Below are 21,640 nucleotides of genomic sequence, written 5' to 3'. Positions count from 1 at the left end.
TCAAAATATTTCTTAAATTCGTTAGTAAATCATTACGGTATGCACAAATGCGCTTCAGGAATCGTCGCAAGGTGGCGATAAATGTTTAATTCTACAGTAAAAGGATTTCGTATGTCTATGGTAAGTTCAAAGTTCACCCAACTCTCAAGTTTCCGCCAGTAGCTTCATTTGTTGTGGAGATAACTGCAGTTAACTGACGTATTGTGAACATATTCTCGTTTTAGCACATACAAACAACATAAAGTACATATATTTAGCTGCTAGTGAAACAGGTTGGTGTTTATACGTCAATAACTGTAAATGATTAGTGTTTGTTTTGAGGGTAAAAGTGCTGCGGCCGCATTGGTTACCGTTAGCCAGCTAACGTTACTGTAACTGCTGTGCTAGCTATCTGAAACCACTCAGTCGTAACGTTAGCAGCTAGTCGGCTAGCTATCTTTGTTTTTTAGTTTCAGTGCTAACTAGCTACATATCGGATATTTATCTAGTTTACTACCAAATGTGTCACAGTGATGTCTGCTTTCCCACTAGTGACTCGATAAAAGACGCCAAAATCATGGCTAATGTTTGAAATTAAATACTATTAGCTAACGTTACAGTAGCTAGCAAAATAAATACATTCATTGGCAGTTTCTGTATGAATTATAGTTAGTTGGCTGGCCAGCCAGATATCCAGTGATTGTAGGCAATTAGTGTTTGAAAGACACAGCACATCTACACATTTTCCACACGGATCCCATTGACTATCTCCACTCTCTCTCACCCCCCTCTTTCTCTTCACCCCCCAGCTTTCTGTAGTCAGGTGTCATGATGACCACCATCGTCCATGACACCACTGAGGCGGTGTGTCTGTGTCAGGAGTACAACCTGTTCTTGAAACCCATCGCCAAGATGACGGTGAATGATACACATCTATACTGTCACATACACTTGGACCTAAAGTAGTTCAATGAGCATCTCCAACTTAATGTATTTGACTTCCAGGTGAGCATGTATTGTGATATGTATTGTGTGATTTCTCTTTCAGGTGAGTGTGGCACTGCCCCAGCTGAAGCTGCCTGGGAAGAGCATCTCTAACTGGGAGGTGATGGAGAGGTTGAAGGCCATGGTAGCTCCTGAGCAGTTCTCTGCCCTCAGGTAGGCATGGGCCCTATGGGCAATTCCACAGTAACAGTCATGCTGACAATATGCTTTTTCACTTTAAAATGTATGTCAAACATAAACCAATGATTGCAAAACAAACCATACAACTATATGCACAAGGATGAATTTTAACAATTTCCAATTAAAATATTGCAATAACATATTTATTTGAAGAACAGTTCAGATGCAAAGTTTGTTAACATAATGACTGTTTGAGCCATCATTTTGTTACCAAACAGTTCTTCAAATAAAATTGTACTATTTTCTACACTGTAGAAGATATCAAAACTATGAAGTAACATATGGAATCATGTAGTAACCAAAACAGTGTTAAAGAAATCAAATATATTTTATATTTGAGATTCTTCAAAGTAGCTACCCTTTGCCTTTGACAGCTTTGCACACTCTTGGCATTCTCTCAACCAGCTTCATCTGGAATGTTTTACAATAGTCTTGAAAGAGTTCCCACATAATCTGAGCACTTGTTGGCTGCTTTTCCTTCGCTCCACGGTCCAACTCATCCCAAACCATCTCCAGGTCATCTGATGCAGCACTCCATCACTCCCCTTCTTTGTCAAATAGCAATTACACAGCCTGGAGGTGTGTTGGGTCATTGTCCTGTTGAAAAAAATATTATAGTCCCACTAAGCCCAAACCAGATGGGATGGTGTATCGCTGCAGAATGTTGTGTTAGCCATGCTGGTTAAGTGTGCCTTGAATTATAAATAAATCACAGACAGTCACCAGCAAAGCACCATCACACCTCATCTTCCATGCTTCACAGTGGGAAACACACATGCGGAGATCATCTGTCCACCAACTCTGCGTCTCACAAAGACATGGCGGGTTGAACTCCTCAGACCAAAGGACAGATTTCCACCTGTCCATTGCTCGTGTTTCTTGGCCCAAGCAAGTATCTTATTGGTGTCCTTTAGTAGTGGTTTCTTTGCAGCAATTTAACCATGAAGGCCTGATTCACGCATTCTCTGAATAGTTGATGTTGAGATGTGTCTGTTACTTGAACTCTGTGAAGCATTTATTTGGGCTGCAATTTCTGAGACGGGTAACTCTAATGAACTTATCTTCTTCAGCAGAGGTAACTCTGGGTCTTCCATTCCTGTGGCGGTCCTCATGAGAGACAGTTTCATCATAGCGCTTAATGGTTTTTGCGATTGCACTTGAAAAAACGTTCAAAATACTTGACATTTTCCGTATTGACTGACCTTAATGTCTTAAAGTAATGATGGACTGTTCTTCTTGCTGTAATATGGAATTGGTCTCTTACCAAATAGGGCTGTCTTCTGTATGCCACCTCTACCTTGTCACAACACAGCTGATTGGCTCAAACTCATTAAGAAGGAAAGAAATTCCACAAATTAACTTTTAACAAGACCCACCTGTTAATTGATTTGCATTCCAGGTGACTACCTCATGAAGCTGGTTGAGAGTGTGCAAAGCTGTCATCAAGGCAAAGGGTGGCTACTTTGAGGAATCTCAAATATAAAATCTGTTTTGATTTGTTTAACACTTTTTGTTGGTTACTACATTATTTCATATGTGTTATTTCATAGGTTTGATATCTTCACTATTATTCTTCAATGTAGAAATAAAGAAAACCCCTTGAATGAGAAGGTTGACTGGTACTGTACATTTTAAAGTGAAACATTTGAGTCTCAGCATCACCCTGTCACCATGCAATTGCCCCTATCTATAGGAACATATTCATACTGTTAGTCATAGGCCACATGTTTTCTATGTGTGGTGTTATAGCTATAACCAAGCTAATAACTCTACAATAACCAACATTAAACTGTGACAATACTGATAATATGGCCAATGGGTTGCCTGGTATCAATATTTTCTGGTACTGATATATGTATTGTATGGAGAGGTAAACATCCCACCTCTGTCTCCGCAGGATCTCTAAGAGCACCATGGACTTCATCCGTTTTGAGGGCGAAGTGGAGAACAGAGGGGTGGTGAAGATCCTGCTGGCCAAACTGGATGGGAAGAGCATCAAACTCAGCGGCTTCACTGACATACTCAAGGTAGCGGAGATAATGTTGTGTAGGCTTGAAAATGTACGGGGGAAATGTAAAGTGTAGCAGTCTGTATTTTTGGTCATGGACAGCCTTCCCCAGGTTCTTGCTAAACAGAAGTCTCTTTCTCCCAATCGACTGATAATAATGAATAATTTCTCTGTGGGATGTCTAGGTGCGTGCGGTAGAGAATAAGATGGACTTCCCGACACGTTATGATTGGGACTCGTTCTTCCGTGACGCCAAGGACATGAACGATACTGTTCCAGGAGAGAGGCCAGACACCATCCACCTGGAGGGCCTGCCCTGTCGCTGGTTTATCCTGCCTGACGGACCACCCGACCGGCCCTCCGAGACTGCCCTGCAGGCTGTCTTCCAGGTACGGAGGGACGCACCATATACCTAGCAATCACTCAATCCATCATCGATCGATCAATCAATCACCCTAACACACACATCCCCACTAACTCTAACGTACACACCCCCTATCTCCTCCCAGGGTTTTGGTCCGGTGCGTCACGTGGACATCCCCATGCTGGACCCGTACAGAGAGGAGACTCTCGATAAGAACTTCAACACCTTCACCTTCGGTGGCCATCTTAACTTTGAGGCGTATGTCCAGTACCAGGATTACGATGGCTTCGCCAAGGCCATGGACACACTGAGAGGCATGAAGCTCATGTACAAAGGAGAGGACGGCAAGGCTGTGGCCTGCAACATCAAGGTACTGAACTACACACACTATCCATGCTACAAATATTTTAATGCATGTTAACATCAGAAGCCTCCTCCCTAAGTTTGTTTTATTCACTGCTTTAGCACACTCTGCCAACCCTGATGTCCTAGTCGTGTCTGAATCCTGGCTTAGGAAGACCACCAAAAATTCTGAAATTTCCATCCCCAACTACAACATTTTCTGACAAGATAGCACTGCCAGAGTAGAGTTCTGTCATACTATCCAGGTCTGTGCCCAAACAATTCGAGCTTCTACTTTAAGAAATCCACCTTTCCAGAAATAAGTCTCTCACCGTTGCCGCTTGTTATAGACCCTCCTCAGCCCCCAGCTGTGCACTGGACACCATATGTGAGTTGATTGCCCCCCATCTATCGTTAGAGTTCATACTGTTAGGTGACCTAAACTGGGATAAGCTTAACACCCCGGCCGTCCTACAATCTAAGCTAGATGCCCTCAATCTCACACAAATTATCAAGGAACCTACCAGGTACAACCCTAAATCCGTAACGCGGGCACCCTCATCCTGACCAACTTGCCCTCTAACTACACCTCTGCTGTCTTCAACCAGGATATCAGCAATCATTGCCTTATTGCTTGCGTCTGTAATGGGTCTGCGGTCAAACGACCACCCCTCATCACTGTCAAACGCTCCCTAAAACACTTCAGCGAGCAGGCCTTTCTAAATCAACCCGGCCCGGGTATCCTGGAAGGATATTGACCTCATTCCGTCAGTAAAGGATGCCTGATTGCTGTTTAAAAGCTCTTTCCTCACCATCTTAAATAACCATGCCCCGTTCAGAAACTGCAGAACTAAGAACAGATATAGCCATTGGTTCACGCCATCCTGTTTCGTACTGCATTAGCATCGAATAGCCCCTGTGGTATGCAACTTTTCAGGAAAGTCAGGAACCAATATACACAGTCAGTTAGGAAAGCTAAGGCTAGCTTTTTCAAACAGAAATGTGCATCCTGTAGCACTAATTCCAGAACGTTTTGGGGCACTAAAGTTCATGGAGAATAAGAGCACCTGCTCCCAGCTGCCGCCACTGCACTGAGGCTAGGAAACACCGTCACCACCGATAAATCTACGATAATCAATAATTTCAATAAGTATTTTTCTACGGCTGGCCATGCTTTCCACCTTGGCCAACAGCTCTGCACCCCCCGCAAAAACTTGCCCAAGTCCCTCCCGCTTCTCCGTCAATTCCCCCCAGGTGTTCTCCGTCAAATCCAGACAGCTGATGTTCTGAAAGAGCTGAAAAATCTGGATCCCTGCAAATCAGCTGGGCTAGACAATCTGGACCCTCTCTTTCTAAAATTATCTTCCGAAATTATCTGCAACCCCTATTACTACGCTGTTCAACCTCTTTCATATCGTCTGAGATCCCCAAAGATTGGAAAGCTGCTGCGGTCATCCCCCTCTTCAACGGGGGAGACACTCTAGACCCAAACTGTTATAGACCTATATCTATCCTGCCCTGCCTTTCTAAAATCTTCGAAAGCCAAGTTAACAAACAGATCACCGACCATTTCGAATCCCCCCGTAACTTCTCCACTATGCAATCTGGTTTCCAAGCTGGTCATGGGTGCACCTCAGCCACGCTCAAGGTCCTAAATGATATCCTAACCGCCATCGATAAAAGACAGTACTGTGCAGCTGTCTTCATCGACCTGGCCAAGGCTTTCGACTCTGTCAATCACTGCATTCTTATCGGCAGACTCGATAGCCTTGGTTTCTCAAATGACTGCCTCACCTGGTTTACCAACTACTTCTCAGACAGAGTTCAGTGTGTCAAATCGGAGGGAATGTTGTCAGGACCTCTGGCAGTCTCTATGGGGGTGCCACAGGGTTCAATTCTTGGGCCGACTCTTTTCTCTGTATATATCAATGATGTCGCTCTGGCTGCTGATGACTCTCTGATCCACCTCTATGCAGACTACACCATTCTGTATACATCTGGCCTTTCTTTGGACACTATGTTAACAAACCTCCAAACGAGCTACAATGCCATTCAACACTCCTTCCGTGGCCTCCAACTGACTTTAAATGCTAGTAAAACCAAATGCATGCTCTTCAACCGATTGCTGCCCACACCCGCCCGCACAACTTGCATCACTACTCTGGACAGTTCTGACTTAGAATATGTGGACAACTACAAATACCTAGGTGTTTGGTTAGACTCTCCTTCCAAGACCCACATTAAGCATCTCCAATCCAAAATTAAATCTAGAATCGGCATCCTATTTTGCAACAAAGCCTCCTTCACTTCATGCTGCCGAACATACCCTCGTAAAACTGAACTATCCTACCGATCCTTGACTTCGGCGATGTCATTTACAAAATAGCCTCCAACACTCTACTCAGCAAATTGGATGTAGTCTATCACAGTGCCATCCGTTTTGACACCAAAGCCCCATGTACTTCCCACCACTGCGACCTGTATACTCTCGTTGGCTGGCCCTCGCTACATATTTGTCGCCAAACTCACTGGCTCAGGCTCTGGTCATCTATAAGTCTTTGCTAGGTAAAGCCCCGCCTTATCTCAGCTCACTGGTCACCATAGCAGCACCCACCCATAGCACGTGCTCCAGCAGGTATATTTCACTGGTCATCCCCAAAGCCAACACCTCCTTTGGCTGCCTCTCCTTCCAGTTCTCTGCTGCCAATGACTGCAACGAATTGCAAAAATCACTGAAGCTGGAGACTTTAACTTTAAGCATCAGCTGTCAGAGCAGCTTACCAATCACTGTACCTGTACACAGCCCATCTGTAAATAGCACACCCAACTACCTCATCCCCATATGGTTACTTATTTAAAAAATGTTTTGCTCTTTTGCACCCCAGTATCTCCACTTGCACATCATCATCTGCACATCTATCACTCTGTTAAAGCTAAATTGTAATTATTTATTGCCTTACCTTCCTAATCTTACTACATTTTCACACACTGTACATATATTTCTCTATTGTGTTATTGACTGTACGTTTGTTTTCCCATGTGTTACTTTGTGGGTTTTTTTTTGTCGCACTGCTTTTTTTGTTGCACTATTTTGGCCAGGTCGCAGTTGTAAATGAGAACTTGTTCTCAAATGGCTTACCTGGTTAAATAAAGGTTAAATAAAAATAAATAAACAGGCACAAACATACAGTGTCCAAAACTTTAAGAACACCTTCCTAATATTGAATGCATCCCCCCTTTTCCCTCAGAACAGACTCAATTCTTCAGGGCATGGACTACAAGGTGTCGAAAGTGTCCCATAGGGATGCAGGTCCGTGTTGACTCCAATGCTTCTCACAGTTGGCAAGTTGGGTGGTGGACCATTCTTGATACACACGAGAAACTGTTGAGCTTGAAAAACCCAGCAGATTTGTCTTTGTTGACACAAACTGGTGTGCCTGGCACCTACTACCTTACCTTGTTCAAAGGCACTTAAATATGTTGTCTTGCGTATTCACCCTCTGAATGGCACACATCCACAATCCAAGTCTCAATTGTCTCAAGGCTTAAAAATAGTTATTTAACCAGTCTCCTCCCCTTCATGTACACTGATTGAAGTGGATTTAACAGGTGACATCAATAAGGCTTTCATAGCTTTCACCTGGTCAGTGTGTCATGTAAAGAGCAGGTGTTCTTAATGTTTTGTACACTCAGTGTATATAACCACACTAAGAGGGATGAAACATAAATAGAAGAGAGAGGCGGTAAGGCTGGGTTAGATCTGGGCTAGATCTGGGTTAGGGTTGAGGGGATTGTCCTGTTGTGTGTTAGTTAATGAGTTGGGAGGGTTAGAGTACAGAAAGGCTTGTGTAGGGCAACAGGTTTAAGGCCTTTTAGTGAAATGAAAGTCAGGGCCGTATTATAATTCTAAGGATCACTGGGCTAAACCAGGGACCTGGTCCCTAATCCAAAACTAAGCCGTACTGCCTTAATGAAGAGGATGGAGAGAAAGAGGGCGGGGCAGAGGGAGAAATGAGGAGAGAGATCTGAGTGTCTAATCCACAGGGGTCAAAGCCTCTCAACCCAAATTAAGAGAATGAGGGGAGGAGATGAGGAGGAGATGTGGGGGAGGGGGTGGTATGAGAGTAGCATGTCTGTCTGTCTTTTTGTCAGGTGACCTGAGTGTCACTAGTGCACCCTGCAGTCCTACCCCAACTCTAATTAGGACTCACTGTATTTTTCTATTTGTCTGTCAGGTGACCTTTGACACCAGTAAGCACCTGAGTGACGTGGCTCTGAAGAGACGCCAGCAGGAACGACTGAGAATACAGGAGCTGGAGAGACAGAGGGAGGAGCAGAAACGCAGCGAGAAGGAGGAGGGGGAACGCAAGGAGGAGGAGAGGTATAGTGAGAAAAGAGGAAAATAATGAATGTGCTTGGTCTGAAAACACTGACCCCTGTCCATCTAATCCTTTCTTCTTTACTGTCCCTACCGTTTTCCTAGTCCTTGCTTCTTACGTGTCTCTACCGTGATCTTAGTCATGGTGATGGCTCTTAGGCCGGGATTCAGTCCGAATCACGCAATAGCACAGGTCAATATACAGCCAACAAAGCGTCTTTCAAAGGCATTAGCCCGACGTTTGCAGGGACTACTTTCATGGTAAACACAGCTCAACCATAAATTACCTTTAAAAGTAAATGACCTAGTCTTCAAGTGTGTAGAGAGGTGCTTCCACCATATTGTGGTCACCCATCCAGTCCAGATCTGCGAACAGAAGGTGGTAGGAACCAGTGGCGGTCGGTGTCGTTTAAGATGAGGGAGGACGGTTGTTTTTTTCTTTTTTTGAGCATGGCCTTATTTCTATTACAGCATATTGGATGACTGTCATTCGTATTCCATTCACCCAGCTCAATGTAACATCAATAGGTTTAGGCTACTACATGGTACTCTACATGATACTCATGAGGTTGCTACAACCCAGCCTGTGAATGAAAGTTTACAATGTAGGTGCACAGGTCGAGAGAAATTTAACGAATCATCGTAAGACATTGTGCAAGGGAGTATTGAATGTATCAATCAATCTTGCCTGCATCTTGCTGATCTAGGGTGTAATCATTGGTCCAACAGTTGCAAATTAGTTTCTTTTGGACCAATTTGGGTATGTTTATCCCCATTTCGTTCCATTTGCTTCAGTTTAAGAAAAGTCTTTCAACAGAATCGGCAGAGTGAATACACCCCTGATCACACGCAAACACAGTTCACTTTCATAGCAGCCACACACAAACAGCATGATCCTTTCAATCATTGGATAATTTGCATCTACACGCTCTCCTCACCTTTTCCTTTCGCTTGTGGACTTCTGTACACAACATATCAGCTGTCTGTGATCAGGCGAGAAAACCTTTTCAAGCCAAACCTTCATATTATAACCGTTAACCACTACACACAGCCTACATTATTCTCACCATATTAGTTAACGTGAAGTTAACATAGCTACTAGAACTAACGTGTTAGTAAACCTGTTATAATCATGCAGTACAGTGTACAGTTAGCAAGCAGTTTAGCAGTTACACCGGCAGGCCCCGGTGGCAATAAATTATTAAAACCAAAAGCTTACCTTGACATGGAAGAGTTCCCGTGTTGGATAGCCAGAGCCAGCTAGGTAACATAGCATCCCTCTCTGTTTGAGCTGGGTGTTTGAATAGGCTAAATTAGCTAGCGACATTTGCTAGCTAAGTGAAATAGGGCGGGGGGAATGAAATAAAGCTAGCTCTCTCTCTCTTTTGCTTCTTCAATGTTTTTTTCTTTTAACTGTTCCAACTACTGTCTCGGTAAACTATTCACCACATTGTTTGCACTGCAGTGCTAGCTAGCTGTAGCTTATGCTTTCAGTACTAGATTCATTCTTTGATCCTTTGATTGGGTGGACAACATGCTGCAAGAGCTCTGATATGTTGGATGACGTCCTCCGGAAGTTGTCATAATTACTGTGTAAGGCTATGGAAGGGGCTGAGATCCACGAGCCTCCTAAGTTTTTTATTGAAGTCATTGTACAGAAACTAGCTGTCCTCCAGCTACATCATGGCGCTACCCTACATAGTTGAGGCTACTGTAGAGCTTCATTTCAAAACATAGTGTTTTAATTAATTATTTGGTGCCATGAATATATTAAGTATAACTTTCTAAGTGTTTCACTATTTTTATTTTTATGAAATTCACTGAGGAGAATTGGTCCTGCCCTTCCTCCTCTGAGGAGCCTCCACTGGTAGGAACTAGGATACTGGGGCCTGTATTGGTTGACAGTAGCAGAACTATGTATTAGACTAGATGATGTACCATGCTTCTGCTGTGGTTGTAGGAAACACAAAAAGGTGGAGGAGGAGGAAAAGGTGCAGAGGAAAGTGGAGAGGATACGGAAACGAGAGCAGAAGCTGAGAGAGAGGGAAGAGAAGAGGAACATAAAGAAGGTGAAGAGGAGGCAGGAGGTGGAGCAGAAGAAGTTGCAGTTGAAGATCGCGACGGAGGAGAGAAGGCTGTTGTTGGCTCAGCGGAACCTGGAGTCTATACGCCTTATGGCTGAACTACTGGGCAGGGCCAAGGTACACACACAACTACAGACACTTGATATATGGCGCCATTGAACATTCAATAGGGAAACATGCTGATAGGAACCACTTAATAATTTCTCCCTTCCCTCAGGCTCTGAAACAGCAGCAGCAGGAGAAAGACAGAGCGGAAAGAGAGGAGCAAGAGAAGGAGGAGTTAGTCAGGCAACAGGAGGAGTTAGCCCGGCAGAAGCAGCTCGAGGCCTGCAGGCGGGAGCAGGAGGCGGAGCTGAGACGTGTGGAGTTAGAGAAGGGGCGTGCCTTGGATCTGCAGCGCAGAGAGAGAGAGCTGAGGGAGAGACTGGTTAGTAACCTGCTGAAGAAGGCTGGAGGAAAGGGAGAGAACCAGACCTCCACCACCCAGCCCTCTGCCCTGACCATGCCCAGGGGAGAGAGCTCCGACCTGGGGAAGACGGCCAGGGCCCTGGGGGTGAACGGGGTTAGACCAAGGGGAGAGGAGAGCCCCAGAGCTACCGTACGATCACACGTCACTGAGAAACAGATAGGAGAGAGGGAGGAGAGGCGAGGAGAATGGGAGGAGAGGCGAGGGGGCAGAGAGGACAGGGAAGGAGGCATGGAGGAGAGAAGAGGTTATGGGTTGAGAAGCAGAGAGGTAAGGGAGAGGAGTCGGTCCCACAGCCGGGGCAGGAAGTGGTACAGCCGGAGACGCAGCGGTAGCAGGAAAATAAGAAGCTCTAGTAGAAAGAGTGATAGTCAGAGGAGAAGGAGTAGTGATAGCAGACGGAGGAGAAGTGGTAGTTCTAAGAAGAAGAGAAGCTATAGCAGGGGGAGGAGTGGTAGTTGTATCCACAGGAGACGCAGTCACCATGGACGGGGCTGCAGCAGCAGGAGCACAAGCCGTGATTGGAGCAGAAGCTCTAGTGGGAGGAGCCACAGCAGAGGGAAGAGGACACATAGACATAGAGACAGCAGGCACAGATCTAGTAGCAGCAGCTCTAGGAGTAGAGAGAGGAGCAGCGAGAAAGACAGGAGCAAGGAGAAGGAGAGGAGTGGAGACAGGAGCAGCGATAGAGACCGGGACTCCAGGAAGCATAGTAGTAGTTATTCCAGACGACACTAAACGGTCAACACAGCCAGAGGAGACAGAAGAGGACCCTATGCCTGGGCCTAGTTTAAGTAATGCACAGTCAGGGGGTCTGGTTCTGTATGCTGCTACACACTGTCTCTGGACCATATCAGCTTCTTACAGTCTCCACACACACACACACCTCTTTCTCTCCCTCCCTCCACCAATGCTCTTCGTTCATCTGTAGGTTACAGAATGCTACACTGCTATTATGTTCTGTTTGACACATGTAGTGTAGATGCCATATGTACTGTAGTTTGATCACTTGGTTAGTATGTGTCTCCTTTGAGGAAAGATAGAAAAAATACTTAAACTTTTTAGGGTCACAGTGAATGGCCTGTTTTGTGTTTCAGAATAACAATATTACTGGGTTTCTGGGAACTGTAGTTCAGTATTAGAGCACTTCAGCAGGGATCTGTAGTCCTATGGCCAGACACCACACAGTCTCAGTAGATAGACAGCTGAAGTCTAAGTCAAGTGGTTTCCCCTAGGATAAAGAGAACGAAGCCAAAGATAATCAGACAAAAAAATGTCCAACAGCTTAAACAGACACACGTTTCCGAATTCCACGTCTAACTACCAGACTAGACAGTAGTTTCAGTTCTAACTTGATATCACTAGAACATAGAGTGGTTCTGTGAGATTTAATGATGTCTGCAGTGTTCTGGTGAGAGAGAATTTTAGGTGACTGTTTTGAAGCACCCACCCCAGACTGAAGCCTAGTGTCACCATGTTAACTTTTTGAATGGTGTTCCTGCTAGTTCAAGCCAGGAGCCTGCTTGTCTGTGTACATTTAATTTGCCTTATTGATGAGTGTGTGAACAGAGCAGAGTGAGTGGGTAACGTTGTATATAGGTTGTATTAAGGTTCAGGGTGTCGTCAATCTGCTGTATATGCTCATGTTTCTCTGTTCTGGTGGGTGGCTGCATGTCCTCAACACACTGTCATTTTATTTGTTGAAATAAAGAAACGACAGAAAAGATGTGATTTATTTTGGATGAATATTCTGAATGGATGGATAACTTAATGCCTACTATATCATTCCTTCTAAACATTTCATTATTCTAGCGAACCTGTGGTTCTATTACAAACTAAAAAAAATGTTTGTGTAGTTATAGTAGTGGGTGTTAAAACAGGCCCCAGTGTAATGACAGTATGAAACAGAATGAGGTGTGTGTGTAGTGTTTATCAGGGACCCAGTGTATTGAGGTCTGAGCCCCTGACTGTAATCTGGGTAATTTGACTAATCTGATTATTCTGCTCCGACTGGGGCTGCACTCACACACACACAAGACCTATGGGCTATCCGATTAAACCTCAGACTGAGGCAGCAGTGGTCATTAATATTACTCCCTCAGTCGTTTGCACTGCCACACATTTACAAGAGCTATTGGCTGTTTCACTACAACACACACGAGGACTAGCAGCAGTAGCAGAACCAGGATCGACTTGGGACCAACTCATACAGGATACACTACTAAAGGACTCGATCTCCTTTGACAACAGGAGGCCTCGCAGGAACACTCAGTCTCATACAGCGACAGACACAAACCTACGCTGGTCAAGCAGAAGTGTCTAGTGAGAGGCTGAGGGACCAGGGAAGACTTTTCTAATGGAGCCAGCTGGTACTACTACTACTGTTACTACTGCTGCTGCCTACCCCCGGAAGATTCTGGACTATATGGAAGGCTTCCTGGTCTCTAAGGTAAAACACACACATAGGATTCAAGTCCCATTCTCAACCACTGTTTGATGTGTGTGTTTGAGCCTGCCCTCTCTCCCTAGACCCTGTTCACAGCCTGTGAGCTGGGTGTGTTTGACCTGCTGGCCTCGTCACAGCACCCCCTGTCTCTAGAGGAGGTAGCACTGGGAATCAGGGCCAGCCAGGACGGGACTGAGAGGCTCCTGGCAGCCTGTACCGGGCTGGACCTACTCAATACACACACACTGGAAGGACAGGGTAATGCACACACACACACTGGACGGACAGGGTAATGCACACACACACACTGGAAGGACGGTAATGCACACACACACACATAGGACACACACACGGACAGGTAATGTAATACACACACACACACACACACACACAGGGTAATACACACACACATGCACACACACACACACACAGGACTGTAATGCACACACTGGACGGACACACACACACACACACACACACACACGGATGGACAGGGTAAACACACACACACACACACACACTTGGATGGACAGGGTACACACACACACACACATAGGACGGACACACACACACACACACACACACTTGATGGACAGGGTAACACACACACACACACACACTGGACGGACAGAGTAATACACACACACACACAGGACGGACAGAGTAATGCATGCACACACACACACACACTGGACGGACAGGGTAATGCACACACACACACACACTGGACGGACAGTGTAATACACACACACACACTGGATGGACAGGGTAATACACACACACACACACACTGGATGGACAGGGTAATACACACACACACCCACTGGATGGACAGGGTAATACACACACACACACACACACACTGGACGGACAGAGTAATACACACACAGGATGGACAGAGTAATGCATGCACACACACACACACACACACTGGACGGACAGGGTAATACACACACACACACTGGATGGACAGTGTAATACACACACACACACACACTGGATGGACAGGGTAATACACACACACACGCACACGCACACTGGACGGACAGAGTAATACACACACACACAGGACGGACAGTGTAATGCACACACACACTGGACGGACAGGATAATGCACACACACACACACTGGACAGACAAATGCACACACACACACACACTGGATGGACAGGGTAATGCAAACACACACTGGATGGACAGGATAATGCACACACACACACTGGACAGACAAATGCACACACACACACAGACACACACTGGACGGACAGGGTAATGCACACAATACACACACACACACACTGGATGGACAGGGTAATACACACACACACACACACACTGGACGGACAGGGTAATGCACACACACACACACACACACACACTGGACGGACAGGGTAATACACACACACACTGGACGGACAGGGTAATACACACACACACACTGGACGGACAGGGTAATGCACACACACACACACACACTGGACGGACAGGGTAATACACACACACACACACACACTGGACGGACAGGGTAATGCACACACACACACACACACACACTGGACGGACAGGGTAATACACACACACACTGGACGGACAGGGTAATACACACACACACACTGGACGGACAGGGTAATGCACACACACACACACACACTGGACGGACAGGGTAATACTCACACACACAGTGGATGGGCAGGGTAATGCACACACACACACACTGGATGGACAGAGTAATGCACACACACACAGACAGACTGGATGGACAGGGTAACTCTCTCTCTCTCGCTCTCTCTCACACTCACTCACTCACTCTTTCATATACCCCTCTCTGTGTCTCTAGTGACGTACAGTAACACAGAGCAGTCCAGTGTGTATCTGACCCAGTCCAGTCCAGTGTCCCTGACCCAGTCCATCCACTACAGCTCCAAGACCATCTACCTCTGCTGGCATTACCTGACTGACGCTGTGAGGTGAGTCCTCTCACCTGAGTTGTGTTCACCAAGGAGAACATATTTGGATTTGAATTGAAACAGGAACCTGACCTTTGTCCCCCCAGGGAGGGCAGTAATCAGTATGAGAAGGCGTTCGGTGTCAAATCTGAACATCTGTTTGAAGCCCTGTACAGGTGACACACTCATACACACACAGCGCTTCATCTCTACTCTACCTTTACTCTCTCTCCATATTCTCCTTCTCCACATATTCTCTCTCTCCCTCTGCTTTCCTGCCTGGAGAAAAAGTGTCAGTGGAATGAGAAATGTTGTGGAATGGCCTTGAGGTTCACAGTCAATCTAATGAGAATGGTATTTTTTATGGTTCAGTGATTTTCAAGGATCACATTTAGAGAGCAGTTTATATTTGCTGGGCACAGCTGTCTGGTACTGTATCTGTGAAAAGAGTGTGTGTGTGTGTGTGTGTGTGTGTGTGTGTGTGTGTGTGTGTGTAGGTCTGAGGAGGAGATGGTAAAGTTTATGCAGCTGATGAACTCCATCTGGAACATCTGTGGTCGAGACGTGGTGACGGCCTTCAACCTCTCACCTTTCACAACCATCTACGACCTCGGGGGTGAGGAGTTGTGTGTGTGTTTACCATCTTGACATAAGGTGAAAGGTCACTGTGTAGAGTAGAGCTGTGTGTAATAACTCCAAAGACCACAGGGGGTAGCTGTGCAGCTACAAGCTGAGGCTGACACACTTTATTGAAAAGGAAAGAGAACGAGGGAGAGGCTAGGGAGAGAAAAAGTTCTGTGCGTTTTGTTTCCCTTTCATTCTGTTTTCTTCTTTTTTCTTCTTTGATTCCTTCTCTCCCCTGTCCTGTACTATTGAACTGTTTGTGCGTGTGTCTGTGATATATGAGTGGGTGTGTTCAGAATACAGATTCCACTAAAAAGAGTTCTGATAAAGCACACCCAACCTAAAGACTCAACAGTCTTCCAGACAGGCCAGGTTTCTACAAGTGTTCTCTGTAGACACTGTCTGGGTGTAAAACCCACATAGAGATGACACATCACATCACAAACACACACCAGGGCTGGGCGGGCTCTCCTGGGACTCACAGCACCTCATTGGTCAGTTAAGGATTATTGCTCTGTTAATAGGTTACCATGGCAACATATTCCTGTGATTATAAATACTATATTACATATCACTGCATCAATCTCTCTCTCTTTCTCTAGGTTGTAGTGGAGCGCTAGCCAAGCAGTGTGTGTTGGCGTACCCAGAATGCACTGTGACGATCTTTGACCTCCCCAAGGTGGTGAAGACATCTAGAGAACACTTTGTTACCGATGACAACCAGAGGGTCAGCTTCCATGAAGGTAGACAACTCCTACACCGACAGACAGCCAATCAGTGACCTCAGACAGAGCGATGGGAGGAGCCATTGTCTTTGACTGACAATATTTGTGTATGTGTGTAGGGGACTTTTTCAAAGATGCGCTGCCAGATGCTGACCTCTATATTCTGGCGAGAATCCTTCATGACTGGACAGACGTGCGCAGCATAGAACTACTGACCAAAGTCTACAGGGCCTGCAGACCAGGTACACACACAGACACACACACACACACATCCTCCTCTATCGCTCTCTCTCTCCTTCAGTCATTCTCTCTGGTGAGAAAGATCAGATGCGACTTGGCTCTGTCTCTGTGTGTGTGTGCAGCCAGGTCACCTGTGATACAAGTCAGTATTCAACGCCCATCCATGTCTGACGACTTTATGAGATGACGTGGAAACTGGCCACTAGAGGCAACAGTGAGCGCTCTCATTCCAAATGTTGCTAGTTCGAATCCAGCAATATCATTTTTTCGATTTTAGTTTTAAGCCTATCCCAAACCTTAACCCTTATCTTAACTATTCAGAGTTAATGCCTTATCTTAACCATTCAGAGTTAATGCCTTATCTTAACCATTCAGAGTTAATGCCTTGTCTTAACCATTCAGAGTTAATGCCTTGTCTTAACCATTCAGAGTTAATGCCTTGTCTTAACCATTCAGAGTTAATGCCTTGTCTTAACCATTCAGAGTTAATGCCTTGTCTTAACCATTCAGAGTTAATGCCTTGTCTTAACCATTCAGAGTTAATGCCTTGTCTTAACCATTCAGAGTTAATGCCTTGTCTTAACCATTCAGAGTTAATGCCTTGTCTTAACCATTCAGAGTTAATGCCTTATCTTAACCATTCAGAGTTAATGCCTTATCTTAACCATTCAGAGTTAATGCCTTATCTTAACAATTCAGAGTTAATGCCTGACCTCAACCCTTATCTTAACCATTCAGAATGAATGCCTTATCTTAACCATTCAGAGTTAATGCCTTATCTTAACAATTCAGAGTTAATGCCTGACCTCAACCCTTATCTTAACCGTTCAGAATTAATGCCTTATCTTAACCATTCAGAGTTAATGCCTTATCTTAACAATTCAGAGTTAATGCCTGACCTCAATGCCTTATCTTAACCATTCAGAGTTAATGCCTTATCTTAACCATTCAGAGTTAATGTCTAACCTTAAGAATTTGGAGTGAATGCCTTATTTAACCAATCAGAGTTAATGTCTTATCTTAACCATTCAGAGTTAATGCCTTGTCTTAACCATTCAGAGTTAATACATTGTCTTAACCATTCAGAGTTAATGCCTTGTCTTAACCATTCAGAGTTAATGCCTTGTCTTAACCATTCAGAGTTAATGCCTTGTCTTAACCATTCAGAGTTAATGCCTTATCTTAACCATTCAGAGTTAATGCCTTATCTTAACCATTCAGAGTTAATGCCTTATCTTAACCATTCAGAGTTAATGCCTTATCTTAACCATTCAGAGTTAATGCCTTATCTTAACCATTCAGAGTTAATGCCTTATCTTAACCATTCAGAGTTAATGCCTTATCTTAACCATTCAGAGTTAATGCCTTATCTTAACCATTCAGAGTTAATGCCTTATCTTAACAATTCAGAGTTAATGCCTGACCTCAACCCTTATCTTAACCGTTCAGAATTAATGCCTTATCTTAACCATTCAGAGTTAATGCCTTATCTTAACCATTCAGAGTTAATGCCTTATCTTAACCATTCAGAGTTAATGCCTTATCTTAACCATTCAGAGTTAATGCCTTATCTTAACCATTCGGAGTTAATGCTTTATCTTAACCATTTGGAGTTAATGCCTTAACCATTCAGAGTTAATGCCTTATCTTAACCATTCAGAGTTAATGCCTTATCTTAACCATTCAGAGTTAATGCCTGACCTCAACCCTTATCTTAACCATTCAGAATTAATGCCTTATCTTAACCATTCAGAGTTAATGCCTTATCTTAACCATTCAGAGTTAATGCCTTATCTTAACCATTCGGAGTTAATGCTTTATCTTAACCATTTGGAGTTAATGCCTTAACCATTCAGAGTTAATGCCTTATCTTAACCATTCAGAGTTAATGCCTTATCTTAACCATTCAGAGTTAATGCCTTATCTTAACCATTCAGAGTTAATGCCTTATCTTAACTATTCAGAGTTAATGCCTAACCTTAAGAATTTGTAGTTAATGCCTAACCTTAAGAATTCAGAGTTAATGCCTTACCTTAACCATTCAGAGATAATGCCTAACCTTAACCATTCAGAGATAATGCCTAACCCTAACCATTCAGAGATAATGCCTTACCTTAACCATTCAGAGATAACCCCCTAGAGTCGATGTCTCTGCTCCCCCGCGGAAATCTAAATGGCATAATAAAAAATCTGTCAGTTTAAGGTATAGATGTTGCACCTCCTCATCTGGTATGAAAGGTGATAGAGATACAGCAGTGTTTGTCAGACCATGAGACATCCCGAAAATCAGTCTTCTCACAAAATCATCTGTAGCATCCGACGGTTGAGACTGTCACAAACACGATGGTGTTCTCCATGTTGCTCTACGACCCCCACACTGTTCTTGGGGCTCGTCTGAAGTCGGTACAGCCGATCTGCCAACTTCTGTACTCAAGTACTGTATATTGAGACTGTTTAGTGCCCAAAAGAAGGGGTTAAATACAAGTTGAAAAATTATAATAATGTTTCCTGATCATTCTTATATCTCTCAGATCTTGGACAGACATTTCAGAACAAACTTCCTACCTTTTTTTTGTTATACTTCAAGGGGTCTTAAAATTCTGAATCAAATAGCAAAATGATCCTTGGTATGATCTTCTTTAAACAATTCCATATAGCTTAGTAGGGTTAATGCCTGAACTTAACCTTAAACACTTAGAAATTTGACGTTTCGAACAACCTTGAAATTTGAGGTTTGAGAAACATGAATGGACGCCCTATTCTGACGTGAGACTGTGAGAACTGGTAGCCAAATTCTGTTTGTTGTCGTCTGTGTGTTTGTGTGTCCCATAGCTGCACTGTCACAAATACCACCCCTCTCCTTACTCTTCTGCACCCCCTCCCTCGCCTCGGGTGACTGTGTCAAGAACAGCATCCTATCAGACAAGCCCACAAGTAGGCACACACAAACACTATGGTCTTTGAGAGCTCCGCTGTAGCCAGAGGCTTGTTACATAACACAAACACACTCACACACTGGCAAGAACATAACACACACACACACACATTCCGCAGAGGTGCAAATGAGGATATTCTTTTAACCTTCAGTTCAACCTTCTGATAGAAACTAACAGAGTAAGCAGCAGTCTGGGAAGGACAACTGAGGAAGAATGCACATTGACTAACATCACAGCCAGGCCATCGTAGCCCAGAGCCAAAGAACGCAATCAGGCACTCATTATATGTTTTCTGTGTGTGTGTGTGTGTGTGTGTGTGTGTGTGTGTGTGTGTGTGTGTGTGTAGGAGGAGGTGTGTTGGTGGTAGAGGCGTTGCTGTGTGAAGACGGGTCAGGGCCTCTGACAGCCCAGCTGTACTCTCTGAACATGCTGGTGCAGACGGAGGGGAAAGAGCGGACGGCAGCAGAGTACACTGCCCTGCTGACAGCCGCAGGGTTTCAAAACATACAGGTGGAGAGGACAGGCAAGATTTATGATGCTGTCCTGGGACGCAAGTAGAGAAGTCTCTATATCTACTGTTGATGTTGCTGATGTACAGATCTGCTATCTTAATTTGATCACTCTGTTGTCGCAAAGAATTTTCACAATGCGTTTTGCAGTGTATTCAACGTTTGAAAGGGCAAAATATCAGACTTGATTAACGGAAAATGAATCAACCCCTACAAAAATATAGATGAATTACAATCTACATAATAATTCACATTTCCCGTTGCTGGAGGTTTATTATTAACAGAGTCAAATTAAATGATAGACCGTTATTATCTCTGTAGACCTGTCTATCTCTGTAGCCTAGGTAGTAAACCTATTGTCTTTGTAATCTTTATCTGTATGTTAAAACCTTTGTTCTTCTGATAGGATAGACTATTTACCCATTAAAACTGTGTTGTTCTACAGTCAATGTTCTACAGCTTCTCTGTTTCTGATTGGTTCTCTGATTGGTTCTCTGGGGAGGTAAAGGGAGGGAGGGTGGAAGTAAAGTAGAGGAGGGGGGTTCAAGGACATTCATCATCCTCTTCTCTTCCCCTCCTCCTCTTCACCAGACTAATCTGGCCTCAGGCTGGTTCACTTCACTTCACACCACACTAACACTCTGTGATGATGTCACTGTTCTTTATCCAGAGGCCTTTGCATGACGCTCCTGTAAGACAACTGCTCCAGGGCATACTGGGGATACACTCACATCCACTGACCATGTGTGTTTATGTGAGTCTTGGTTATTCTTGGCAAAAGTAAACTTTTTTTGTAGAGGTTATAGCAAGATTTTCCTACTGTAAATTTTGGAATGAAAACCACATTTTGCTGTAGGAATATTATTGAAATATTAGCTCTGCATGGGCTCCTGAGTGGCGCAGCGGTCTAAGGCACTGCATCTCAGTGCTTGAGGTATCACGACAGACACCCTGGTTTGAATCCAGGCTGTATCACAACCGACTGTGATTTGGAGTCCCATAGGGCGGCGCACAAATTGCCCAGCGTTGTCCAGGTTTGGCCGGTGTAGGCCGTCATTGTAAATAAGAACTTGTTCTTAACTGACTTGCCTAGTTAAATAAAATGATCGGCCCTGGTCTAACAAGGCCTTGTTTGATTATAAGTACTTAGGTGATAGTGGCCTTGTGGTTGGAGTGTCCTCCTGAGATTGGAAGGTTGTGAGTTTAATCCCTCATACCAAATACTGTAAAAATGGGACCTGATGCATCTCTGCTTTGTACTCAGCATTAAGGAGATAGATTGGGGGTAAGGCCCTATGATAGACTAGCATCCTGTCCAGTGGGTGTACTTGTACATCAAGCTGCCTCACCCTACAGAAACAATGAGCCAATGAGCCATTCTGGCTTGCACAAGCCAATATAGACACAC

At 44.5% G+C, this 21,640-nt stretch overlaps 2 protein-coding genes across 3 annotated transcripts; both read left to right on the top strand.

Moving 5' to 3' along the window:
• The first annotated feature begins 142 nt into the window (after positions 1-142).
• Positions 143-12,532, top strand: LOC115111709 (A-kinase anchor protein 17A-like). Of its 2 annotated transcripts, XM_029638055.2 has the most exons (9): positions 143-272; positions 789-897; positions 1,028-1,137; positions 3,062-3,191; positions 3,358-3,561; positions 3,682-3,906; positions 8,114-8,259; positions 10,217-10,457; positions 10,558-12,532. In XM_029638055.2, exons 2-9 carry the CDS (start codon positions 808-810, stop codon positions 11,542-11,544), a joined length of 2,133 nt encoding a protein of 710 aa, XP_029493915.1. In that variant the 5' UTR covers positions 143-272; positions 789-807; the 3' UTR covers positions 11,545-12,532. The 2 variants fall into 2 exon arrangements, with proteins under 2 accessions (XP_029493915.1, XP_064870051.1); XM_065013979.1 differs by lacking the exon at positions 143-272 and adding an exon at positions 1,928-2,052 and having other exon boundaries at positions 805-1,137.
• A 150-nt stretch (positions 12,533-12,682) lies between these two features.
• Positions 12,683-20,681, top strand: LOC115111702 (acetylserotonin O-methyltransferase). The gene is made up of 8 exons (XM_029638043.2): positions 12,683-13,255; positions 13,336-13,510; positions 15,090-15,219; positions 15,306-15,374; positions 15,696-15,814; positions 16,425-16,565; positions 16,667-16,789; positions 20,070-20,681. Exons 1-8 carry the CDS (start codon positions 13,163-13,165, stop codon positions 20,279-20,281), a joined length of 1,062 nt encoding a protein of 353 aa, XP_029493903.1. The 5' UTR covers positions 12,683-13,162; the 3' UTR covers positions 20,282-20,681.
• The last annotated feature ends 959 nt before the right edge of the window (positions 20,682-21,640 follow it).

Source organism: Oncorhynchus nerka, linkage group LG3, assembly GCF_034236695.1.
Source record: "Oncorhynchus nerka isolate Pitt River linkage group LG3, Oner_Uvic_2.0, whole genome shotgun sequence".
Taxonomy (NCBI): domain Eukaryota; kingdom Metazoa; phylum Chordata; class Actinopteri; order Salmoniformes; family Salmonidae; genus Oncorhynchus; species Oncorhynchus nerka.
Note: the sequence above shows the minus strand (reverse complement) of the source record. Positions and strands in the feature narration are given on the sequence as shown.